Raw genomic sequence first — 12,678 nt, forward strand, 5'->3', positions numbered from 1 at the left:
TCTGTGAATTCACCTTTCATTTATGTGTGTTTAAAACATGCAATTGAGTTGAATGGAAACCCAGCTTATTTCGCTGATCAACAAATGTTTGCTCTTTGTCAAAAATGAAAAAGATGAACCTGTTAAATTCAGTGAATGAAATGAAATGTCCTGCTTGACATTTACATAAGATACATGGTGATGGCCTGCAAAGAGGGCCTGTGACTCATGTTTCTCATGCTACCTCCTACTGCTGACGCAGAGGATCATTTGCATGTTTCTCATGCTACCTCCTACTGCTGACGCAGAGGATCATTTGCATGGCAGAGAACCTAAGAAGAATATAAGTAGTTCAGCAAGACAAGCGTCTGACTAAAAATTGGGATTGTTATCTATTTTTTACTGAAGGTAGCTATACATTGTTCTATTCCTAATCCTAGGTGAATGTAAACAAACAACATAAACCATATGATGTACAAACTGTAAAGAGAGGAAAAATATAATTTTAGATTTTGATTCTGTTTCCACAGGTGTACAAGTACAACGATGGAAAACGTTTCATCCACCATCAGCGACCTTCTCCTGCTGGAAGAATTAGGGATTCCTGAATCATCCACTTATCCTGTGTTTTTCACATTACTCTTTGTCTATATTGGACTAATAATAAGCAACATTGGTATTATTGTTATGATAATTGTAGAGAGAAGCTTGCACCAGCCCATGTACTTGCTATTTTGCAACTTGTCAGTCAATGACATTCTTGGTAATACATTCTTGCTCCCCCCTCTGTTGTTTGACATGATCTCTAAAAACAGGTTAATTCATTTTAATGCCTGTGTCTTACAAGTCTTTGGTGCCCACACATATGGCTCAGCTTCACACACCATTCTAATTATAATGGCCATTGATAGATATGTTGCGATATGCAATCCATTGCAATACAGTGCAATAATGACAGCTAAGGCAGTGTGGACCTTGTCCGTATCTGCCTGGGCATTTGCAATTGCATTAGTAGGTATATTAGTGAGCCTCAGTCTCAGGTTGTCTCGCTGTAGATCAGTTATTCCAAATTTTTATTGTGACAATGCATCCCTGTTCAAGTTATCTTGTGAAGATGTGTCTGTTAATAATATATTTGGATTGTTTTACACTGTTGTATTACTGGTCTCTTCAATGGGTAGCGTTGCTGTCACATATATTAGAATTGCTGTCATATGTTGGACTAAGAAAAATGCAGAACTTAATAGCAAAGCCATTCAGACTTGTGCCAGTCACTTAGTTGTGTATTTGATAATGCTATTTGCTGGGTTCATTATTGTCATAATGCATCGGTTTCCAGAGTACCCATTCTTAAGAAGACTTGTAGCTATTCTTTTTCACATTGTACCTGGTAGTTTAAATCCCATTATTTATGGTATACAAACTAAACATTTAAGGAACAAGATATTGCAGGTGTTTAGTAGAAAAAAAGGACACAGTTAAAGGATAAATATTTATATCTTAAGAATAATGTAATAATATTAACAATACAATATTAATGATATATTATATCAGTGTATTTTATGTACTGTGTATCTATTTAATGAAACCTTTCAGTCCTTATAAATCTTAGACAATGGGCCTCATCAGTGAATAATTCAGCAATGAATCTCTCTAGGTCCCTCTAGTGTAAAAATACAAGAATCACTGCTTCTCTGAAAAATAATCAGCTGTTTTTTATTGTTAAGTGTACTAGTTCTAAAATAGCATCAGTCACCATTTGAAGTGATAGTTTTTTTAAATTATTTTAAAATTATTTTACAGTAGTTATTCAGCTATAATGGGTATGCTGTAACAGTAACATACACAATATCATACATAGCTACATCACTGTATACTATTCAGTATGTGAGATTAGAAAATGAACACATTTGCTTTTTTGAAGTGGTTCGACTCCCACTATACCAATACATTTGACATTGTCATAAGGAGCGTCACGTGTACGTGACATATATTAGGAAAATAGCACAATTTCAAGAATTCTTAGTCATGCACTCTACCTTGCCAGTTTAAGCATTACCATTGTAATAATATATTCTTGAAATTACACTCAGTGTGAATGTCCTGCAAAACATCATAAATAATCCAAAGGGTTTATTCCTGTGGCACAACTGGCACCGAAAAGCCAAGGTTATGGAGTCATTCACTGCCAACTGAGATAAGGATTGTGTATCTTATGCTTAAACAGACTTATTTTTTGTTTTATTTAAACAAAGTCTTATTTATTTTGAAGTAATTGCCTGGTAGGCTATTATATTGGTATACTCAGTGTGATGTTGAATCTTAACTTAGTGCGAGAAGTGGTTGTGCAGATATGTCACTCTGATTGTCCCCATCATTGATGGGATTGGTGGTAAGATGAATGACATCTCCTTCCTTTCCTAAATGTAACTACCATAGGTGAGATCTATAGCTTGTTGTAGCCGAATGTGTAGCCTATGTCACTCATAACATAAGACAAAAATAAAAAACAAAGCATATGATGTATGATGTATTTATAGTTTGGCCGACACACTATGCAGATTCTATGACCTATCAACAGGGGTATAAAAATAAAAACACATCTCTGTGTTAAGTTAGCCTTTAGAGCAGGGGTGTCAAACATACGGCCCGCGGGCCGGATGCGGCCCGCTAGATGGTTTAATCCGGCCCAGACTTGTAGAGAATAAATTTCTGACTATGTCAAAAAAAAAAAATCTCTAGCCCATTCCTGTGAGGAGTTATGAATTTTCAAAGAAATAACCGAAATGCTCAATTCAGCCGCTAGGCGCAGCCAAAAAACAAAAAAAAAGTTCGGAGTTGACTGGTCCTGTGCTTTCAGTTTGGCTACATTGTCGGGAGAAAAGCAGGCGTTGCGACAAAATTCAGAGACAAAGTGCAGCCTGCAAACGGAGGACAAGATGTTTGGGCATTTTATTGTATTTTGCACCAGGAAGTGTTGTGTTGTAAAACACTAAACTTGGATCATGTTAAAGTGTGGTTGTGCAAACTGTAAATTTAATCAGGTCGCGAGGTCTGACTCACCGTCAGTTTGACTGTTTTCTTAGTGATAATGGCATTCTGTCTGGCCATACCACGCTGTAGTACGGTGGTTAAGCCGAGGTGCCGTACTCAAGCGTTTCTTTGAACTACGAGAGGAAATTGGACAGTTCTTGGAGAAAAAAGGCAGACCAGTAGCAATTTAAATGCCCGGAATGGGTGCAGGATCTGGCCTTTATGGTGGATAGCCTGCTATTGCAGCACCGCCACCTAGCCTACAAAATTATTAGTGGGTTTGATCCAGCAAGCCCACTATTGTTCTTCTTAAGTTTACTTATTATTATTAGTGGGTTTGATCCAGCAAGACCACAGCATGGCGAAGCCATGCTGTGGGCTTGCGGAGCAAGCCCACTATTGTTCTTCTTAAGTTTACTTATTATTAGTGGGTTTGATCCAGCAAGCCCACTATTGTTCTTCTTAAGTTTACTTATTATTAGTGGGTTTGATCCAGCAAGCCCACTATTGTTCTTCTTAAGTTTACTTATTATTAGTGGGTTTGATCCAGCAAGCCCACTATTGTTCTTCTTAAGTTTACTTTATTTATTTATTTATTATTCCTTTTCACCCACTTTTTGGCCGAACTACTGCTCCTAGACCGTTTGAGCTATCGACGCGGTTCGAACTCCAAAAATTCAGGCCCGAACCGGTGTAACTTGCTTGTTAATTTCGTGTCGCTGGCCCTTGTCGTTTTCGCGGTATTCCCGTTTTTCGGCGTTTTTGGGCCCCATTGAAATGAATGACGGAATGCTGGGGCTTTATGACATCACAGCACCTCATTACTTGCACCTGGTAGAGCTCTGCTGCTAGAGTTGATTACTTGCACCTGGCAGAGTTCTAAGCCATCTGGCAATGTCTAATGGGCTGGGCTGGGCTGTCTGTGTATATGAAGGTGTGTGCATGTAACTTTTGACCAGTATGTCCGATTTTCATGAATGAGGTACCGTTGGAATCCTTGAATGAAGCCCAGTTCAATGCCTTGCCAGCACTAAGTGTAAAGGTAATGTAAAAAAAGATGAGACAGCGCGAAGCGCTGTCTCATCTTTTTTTTAAAGCCAAACCATGTTGATACAGGTCATTAAAAAAATATATATATATATTTTCCAAATCCATTCAGCCCAGTTCAATGCCTTGCCAGCACTAAGTGTAAAGGTCATGTAAAAAAAGAGGAGACAGCGCGAAGCGCTGTCTCCTCTTTTTTTTAAAGCCAAACCATGTTCATATAGGTCATTAAAAAAAAAAAAAAATAATGTATTTCACCAATCCATTCAGCCCAGTCCTATACCCAGCTAGCTCCATTTGAACTTAGTCATGTGTACAGTTGTATAGATTATTACATTGAGAAACACACTTTCATACAGATATCATGCATATCCACGCAGCATTACCAATCAAGTTACTCATCGTTGCCCAGCAAGAAGTCCACAATCAATTCAATTGTCTTGCCACGATCTGTGGAGCTTACAGACAACGTTATATTACTACAGGTTCTGTATGCTATTTAAAGCCGACCTAACGCTGAGTCCCTTCTAGACGGTGTGTTGCAATGCATTCTGGGTGCTGTGCTGTGATTCGACGGCTCGTCACCTGACCCACCAAACAACAACTCTCTGGGATGTGGCAAATATCGCGTAAAAACCTTGTTGCCGGAACAACAGGGAAAAGGCAACAGGATAGCAGCACGAAAGATACACAGGATACACACGGAATTTTGATGGACGTCCTTATCAGTCTATGGTCTAACTTATAAACGTGTCGGGTCAACGTCAACGATAAGTAAGTTAGGCTAACGTAAACGTTAGCTATTTGCTGTTGTCATATGCTAGTGCTATATGCTTTAGGCTACGTGATGGCCATTTATCACACTAATTTTAGGTACTACTTTTACGAGGTCTGTAGTTCTGTCAAAATGTATCTTATCGTTGAACAGACTACAAGGTTATCTTCCTTAGACTTCGTAGATGTAGTTACTACAATTTGGAAGCGAATTTCGAAGTGTAAATATGGTTTTAGTGTGTAAACAGACCAACCGCGATTTTGCAATGAAGTTAATGGAGCCTTTTATGTAGGGCTTCTAGGCTACTTTCACGAAGTCTGTAGTTCTGTCAAAATGTATCTTATCTATGAACAGACTACGTGATTATCTTCCTTAGACTTCGTAGATGTAGTTACTACAATTTGGAAGCGAATTTCGAAGTGTAAATATGGTTTTAGTGTGTAAACAGACCAACCGCGATTTTGCAATGAAGTGAATATGGAGCCTTTTATGTAGGACTACTAGGCTACTTTCACGAAGTCTGTAGTTCTGTCAAAATTGATCTTATCTATGAACAGACTACATGGTTATCTTCTTTAGACTTTGTAGATGTAGTTATTACAGTTTGGAAGCGAAATTCGAAGTGCAAATATGGTTTAAATGTGTAAACAAGACGCCTGATGTTTAATATATGTTAATGAATGGGCACAGTATTATTGTGTACAGTAATGGGCTATCAGTAGTATGAACAGTTCATGTGTTATGTGATTTACATAAACTAGTAAACAACAGACATGTTAAAAGCTGGTATTGTGTTTCCTGAATTCTTACATTCAGGCATTCAAATGAAATGTAATTAAATAGCATATATATACTCTATCAGTGTATGATGCTTGCATGAGGGAAACATCCCAAAACAACGGCACCCATATAATGGCTGTTGTTTTGAGAAGTATTTCTCATGCAAGCATCATGCAACAATGCAAAAACAAAGAAACTAGTGTAGGCCTAATTATATTTTACATTAGTAAAGCAGTACTCTGATGTGCATGCTTTCACAAACTTTTGTGAACAATCTTAGCACTTTAAACATTGACTGTTTTAAAGTGCATGTATAGCAATATAGTATAAAAATAATAATTGTGATCTCATTACAATTTGATAGGGGTTGGGAGGAAGGGGTGGGTTCATGTAGGTGGGCCCTATGACCCCAAAGTATGCCTTGACTGGGCCTCAGGTCAAAGAAGTTTGAGAAATGCTGATGTAGACAACAAAGCAGCAAGGAGGCGTCGTGTGATCATTTAAACAAGTTTTATGACGAGGTCGATGAGGGTGGGAAAAATCGTACATTTCTGTGCAAACTTTGCCCGCACTTCAGTCACATTGTCTTTTAAGAAAATGCAGTCCTTTTTTCGGTTCCAGCAGCCAACAACCTCAGAACTGACCCTTCAGGCCTCTCAGGAGGCGCTGGCCTTTAACCGCAGCCAGAAGAGAGTCAGCAGAAATTTGATTGCCTTTAAAAAATCTGACTTCTTAAAAAATCTTAAACTGGCTGCATTACGTGATTATTTCTGAGATTCTGATACGTTTTTAACCATGACCTATACACAGTTCTGGTTTGAAAATGTATCTCTTAAAATAATCACTTTATGCAGTCAGCTTAAGATGGCTTACTAGCAACTAACTAATTACCCTAGCAACAACCTAGAAACCACCCATGTAATGTCAACCTAGCGACCACCAGCATAGCAACCATGTTATTTATGCGTTTTAGCTTATTGGATGTTGCGTTAATGCAGACAACTTTTGATCCGTGTGCCCGATTTTCATAAATGAGGTACCGTTGGAATCCTTGGATGAGGCCGAGTTCCGTGCCACTGATCAAACCCACTCTTGCAGTTCCTCGGAACCGCAATTCTAGTTATTATATCTTCCTATTCACCCACTTTTTGGCCGAACTACTGCTCCTAGACCGTTTGAGCTATCGACGCGGTTCGAACTCCAAAAATTCAGGCCCGAACCGGTGTAACTTGCTTGTTGATTTCGTGTCGCTGGCCCTTGTCGTTTTCGCGGTATTCCCGTTTTTCTGCGTTTTTTGGGCCCATTGAAATGAATGGCGGAATGTTCAGAATTCAAATTTCGATTGTGACATCACAGCTCTAATTGCTTAAGCTTGCACCTGGAAGAGTTCTAAGCCACCTGGCAGAGCTCTAATGGGCTGGGCTGTCTGTGTATATGAAGGTGTGTGCATGTAACTTTTGACCAGTATGTCCGATTTTCATGAATGAGGTACCGTTGGAATCCTTGAATGAAGCCCAGTTTAATGCCTTGCCAGCACTAAGTGTAAAGGTAATGTAAAAAAAGATGAGACAGCGCGAAGCGCTGTCTCATCTTTTTTTTAAAGCCAAACCATGTTGATACAGGTCATTAAAAAAAAAATATATATATATTTTCCAAATCCATTCAGCCCAGTTCAATGCCTTGCCAGCACCAGTTGTAAAGGTCATGTAAAAAAAGATGAGACAGCGCCTTAACCATGTAGTATGTTCATAGATATCTTCCTTAGACTTCGTAGATGTAGTTACTACAATTTGGAAGCGAATTTCGAAGTGCAAATATGGTTTAAATGTGTAAACAAGACGCCTGATGTTTAATGTTAATGAATGGGCACAGTATTATTGTGTACAGTAATGGGCTATCAGTAGTATGTAAACAGTTCATGTGTTATGTGATTTACATAAACTAGTAAACAACTGAAATGTTAAAAGCTGGTATTGTGTTTCCTGAATTCTTACATTCAGGCATTCAAATGAAATGTAATTAAATAGCATATCAATCATGCAACAATGCAAAAACAATGAAACTAGTGTAGGCCTAATTATATTTTACATTAGTAAAGCAGTACTCTGATGTGCATGCTTTCACAAACTTTTGTAAACAATCTTAGCACTTTAAACATTGACTGTTTTGAAGTGCATGTAGGCAATATAGTATAAAAATAATAATTGTGATATCATTACAATTTGATAGGGGTTGGGAGGAGGGGGTGGGTTCATGTAGGTGGGCCCTATGACCCCAAAGTATGCCTTGACTGGGCCTCAGGTCAAAGAAGTTTGAGAAATGCTGATGTAGACAACAAAGCAGCAAGGAGGCGTCGTGTGATCATTTAAACAAGTTTTATGACAAGGTCGATGAGGGTGGGAAAAATCGTACATTTCTGTGCAAACTTTGCCCGCACTTCAGTCACATTGTCTTTTAAGAAAATGCAGTCCTTTTTTCGGTTCCAGCAGCCAACAACCTCAGAACTGACCCTTCAGGCCTCTCAGCAGGCGCTGGCCTTGAACCGCAGCCAGAAGAGAGTCAGCAGAAATTTGATTGCCTTTAAAAAATCTGACTTCTTAAAAAATCTTAAACTGGCTGCATTACGTGATTATTTCTGAGATTCTGATACGTTTTTAACCATGACCTATACACAGTTCTGGTTTGAAAATGTATCTCTTAAAATAATCACTTTATGCAGTCAGCTTAAGATGGCTTACTAGCAACTAACTAATTACCCTAGCAACAACCTAGAAACCACCCATGTAATGTCAACCTAGCGACCACCAGCATAGCAACCATGTTATTTATGCGTTTTAGCTTATTGGATGTTGCGTTAATGCAGACAACTTTTGATCCGTGTGCCCGATTTTCATAAATGAGGTACCGTTGGAATCCTTGGATGAGGCCGAGTTCCGTGCCACTGATCAAACCCACTCTTGCAGTTCCTCGGAACCGCAATTCTAGTTTATTTATTATTCCTGTTCACCCACTTTTTGGCCGAACTACTGCTCCTAGACCGTTTGAGCTATCGACGCGGTTCGAACTCCAAAAATTCAGGCCCGACCCGGTGTAACTTGCTTGTTGATTTCGTGTCGCTGGCACTTGTCGTTTTCGCGGTATTCCCGTTTTTCGGCGTTTTTGGGCCCCATTGAAATGAATGGCGGAATGTTCAAGGATTCTAATTCGATTGTGACATCACAGCTCTAATTGCTTAAGCTTGCACCTGGAAGAGTTCTAAGCCACCTGGCAGAGCTCTAATGGGCTGGGCTGGGCTGTCTGTGTATATGAAGGTGTGTGCATGTAACTTTTGACCCGTATGTCCGATTTTCATGAATGAGGTACCGTTGGAATCCTTGAATGAAGCCCAGTTCAATGCCTTGCCAGCACTAAGTGTAAAGGTAATGTAAAAAAAGATGAGACAGCGCGAAGCGCTGTCTCATCTTTTTTTTAAAGCCAAACCATGTTGATACAGGTCATTAAAAAATATATTTATATATTTTCCAAATCCATTCAGCCCAGTTCAATGCCTTGCCAGCACTAAGTGTAAAGGTCATGTAGCTGTCTCCTTTTTTTTTTAAAGCCAAACCATGTTCATATAGGTCATTAAAAAAATAAATAAATAAAGTATTTCACCAATCCATTCAGCCCAGTCCTATACCCAGCTAGCTCCATTTGAACTTAGTCATGTGTACAGTTGTATAGATTGTTACATTGAGAAACACACTTTCATACAGATATCATGCATATCCACGCAGCATTACTAATCAAGTTACTCATCGTTGCCCAGCAAGAAGTCCACAATCAATTCAATTGTCTTGCCACAATCTGTGGAGCTTACAGACAACGTTATATTACTATAGGTTCTGTATGCTATTTAAAGCCCACCTAACGCTGAGTCCCTTCTAGACGGTGTGTTGCAATGCATTCTGGGTGCTGTGCTGTGATTCGACGGCTCGTCACCTGACCCACCAAACAACAACTCTCTGGGATGTGGCAAATATCGCGTAAAAACCTTGTTGCCGGAACAACAGGGAAAAGGCAACAGGATAGCAGCACGAAAGATACATAGGATACACACGGAATTTTGATGGACGTCCTTATCAGTCTATGGTCTAACTTATAAACGTGTCGGGTCAACGTCAACGATAAGTAAGTTAGGCTAACGTAAACGTTAGCTATTTGCTGTTGTCATATGCTAGTGCTATATGCTTTAGGCTACGTGATGGCCATTTATCACACTAATTTTAGGTACTACTTTTACGAGGTCTGTAGTTCTGTCAAAATGTATCTTATCGTTGAACAGACTACAAGGTTATCTTCCTTAGACTTCGTAGATGTAGTTACTACAATTTGGAAGCGAATTTCGAAGTGTAAATATGGTTTTAGTGTGTAAACAGACCAACCGCGATTTTGCAATGAAGTTAATGGAGCCTTTTATGTAGGGCTTCTAGGCTACTTTCACGAAGTCTGTAGTTCTGTCAAAATGTATCTTATCGTTGAACAGACTACATGATTATCTTCCTTAGACTTCGTAGATGTAGTTACTACAATTTGGAAGCGAATTTCGAAGTGTAAATATGGTTTTAGTGTGTAAACAGACCAACCGCGATTTTGCAATGAAGTGAATATGGAGCCTTTTATGTAGGACTACTAGGCTACTTTCACGAAGTCTGTAGTTCTGTCAAAATTGATCTTATCTATGAACAGACTACATGGTTATCTTCTTTAGACTTTGTAGATGTAGTTATTACAGTTTGGAAGCGAAATTCGAAGTGCAAATATGGTTTAAATGTGTAAACAAGACGCCTGATGTTTAATATATGTTAATGAATGGGCACAGTATTATTGTGTACAGTAATGGGCTATCAGTAGTATGTAAACAGTTCATGTGTTATGTGATTTACATAAACTAACAACAGAAATGTTAAAAGCTGGTATTGTGTTTCCTGAATTCTTACATTCAGGCATTCAAATGAAATGTAATTAAATAGCATATCAATCATGCAACAATGCAAAAACAATGAAACTAGTGTAGGCCTAATTATATTTTACATTAGTAAAGCAGTACTCTGATGTGCATGCTTTCACAAACTTTTGTAAACAATCTTAGCACTTTAAACATTGACTGTTTTGAAGTGCATGTAGGCAATATAGTATAAAAATAATAATTGTGATATCATTACAATTTGATAGGGGTTGGGAGGAGGGGGTGGGTTCATGTAGGTGGGCCCTATGACCCCAAAGTATGCCTTGACTGGGCCTCAGGTCAAAGAAGTTTGAGAAATGCTGATGTAGACAACAAAGCAGCAAGGAGGCGTCGTGTGATCATTTAAACAAGTTTTATGACGAGGTCGATGAGGGTGGGAAAAATCGTACATTTCTGTGCAAACTTTGCCCGCACTTCAGTCACATTGTCTTTTAAGAAAATGCAGTCCTTTTTTCGGTTCCAGCAGCCAACAACCTCAGAACTGACCCTTCAGGCCTCTCAGGAGGCGCTGGCCTTTAACCGCAGCCAGAAGAGAGTCAGCAGAAATTTGATTGCCTTTAAAAAATCTGACTTCTTAAAAAATCTTAAACTGGCTGCATTACGTGATTATTTCTGAGATTCTGATACGTTTTTAACCATGACCTATACACAGTTCTGGTTTGAAAATGTATCTCTTAAAATAATCACTTTATGCAGTCAGCTTAAGATGGCTTACTAGCAACTAACTAATTACCCTAGCAACAACCTAGAAACCACCCCTGTAATGTCAACCTAGCGACCACCATAGCAACCAGCATAGCAACCATGTTATTTATGCGTTTTAGCTTATTGGATGTTGCGTTAATGCAGACAACTTTTGATCCGTGTGCCTGATTTTCATAAATGAGGTACCGTTGGAATCCTTGGATGAGGCCGAGTTCCGTGCCACTGATCAAACCCACTCTTGCAGTTCCTCGGAACCGCAATTCTAGTTTGATCTGATGTAACCTAATCGTATCAGTTGATCGTATTGCTCATGCACTGCTAACTTATGTTTGTTAAATTCATTTTATTTTTCATACATTTGCACATTTACATTCTTAAGGCAGGATGTTAACTTTCTTCATAGCTCCCACTTGAGTTTAGTGTGGTGAGTTGGTTCAGGTGGTCAGATGTAAAAATGTAGGCCTATCCACTCAACTATAAAAATAAACCAGTTGTTTATGAGAGTGAAATGCATTTTATTTCAATTTCATTGGCCTCTCTGAATAAATGTGTAATAATCTAATATATCCCTTGTGATTATGTAGGCTACAAATGTAGGCTGAAGGGTAAATAGCCTACTGAAAAAAACTAAGCTGGAGATTTGTCAAAGGATGTTTTGCAATTATTTCACTGGTCCGGCCCGCTTGAGATCAGATGGGCTGTATGTTGCCCCTGAACCAAAATGAGTTTGACACCCCTGCTTTAGAGTTAAAGAGGAACTTGGCAACTCAATGTAGCCTATTAAACCCATTTAGAAATCATTTGGATGGTTAAATGAGCTGTTCCGGGGAAAATGGTGACTTTCCCCGCTGCCCCTAGCGTCCCCAGGCGGAAAACAAACCTTGCAACATTGAGACTACCGGAAAGAGAAGTGAGAAACAAGAAACTCGTTTTAAATCGTGTCTCTTACCTTGTAACATCCACATTGTTCTGCCGAACTCATAGCCGTACGGTCTGGAAGTAGGGGTGCTGGGGGTGCGCCAGCACCCCCTGCAGGAAAGCACGGGTATTTATATGTCATACCACTCACGATCAGAAAAAAAGAAGCTCTCCGTCCCCCTGTCTATTATTCTATTATGCACTAAAAAATGTTAGGCCTACATTAGACCTGGGAGATCTAAACAAAAACTAAACAAATTAACAAACCTGAGTGAGATATCCTATGACGCTAGCTTTATGGTACGACAATATGCCATATTAGGTAGGCTAGCTGAATATTACCGTGAGTTTCCCAAGGAGCTGAACACGGGCCGCCTCAATCTTCACTTTAAAATGATGCATAGTGTTATCGGGGAGTCTCGGTGCACCACGGTGA

The 12,678-nt window shown here is 39.2% G+C and overlaps 1 protein-coding gene across 1 annotated transcript; it reads left to right on the forward strand.

Annotated features, from left to right (window-relative positions):
- The first annotated feature begins 525 nt into the window (after positions 1 to 525).
- On the forward strand, positions 526 to 1,461 carry LOC143121201 (olfactory receptor 52E4-like). The gene has a single exon (XM_076281589.1). The coding sequence runs from the start codon at positions 526 to 528 to the stop codon at positions 1,459 to 1,461; it is 936 nt and encodes a 311-aa protein (XP_076137704.1).
- The last annotated feature ends 11,217 nt before the right edge of the window (positions 1,462 to 12,678 follow it).

Source organism: Alosa pseudoharengus, unplaced genomic scaffold, assembly GCF_046254945.1.
Source record: "Alosa pseudoharengus isolate Yale_2024_CS ecotype anadromous, Long Island Sound unplaced genomic scaffold, YU_APseudo_1.1 YU_APseudo_1.1_scf_13, whole genome shotgun sequence".
In the NCBI taxonomy this organism is placed as follows: Eukaryota; Metazoa; Chordata; class Actinopteri; order Clupeiformes; family Clupeidae; genus Alosa; species Alosa pseudoharengus.

What these genes read in the sequence shown, in the direction of transcription:
- LOC143121201 (XM_076281589.1), top strand. Translation starts at nt 526, where the DNA reads ATGGAAAACGTTTCATCCACCATCAGCGACCTTCTCCTGCTGGAAGAA.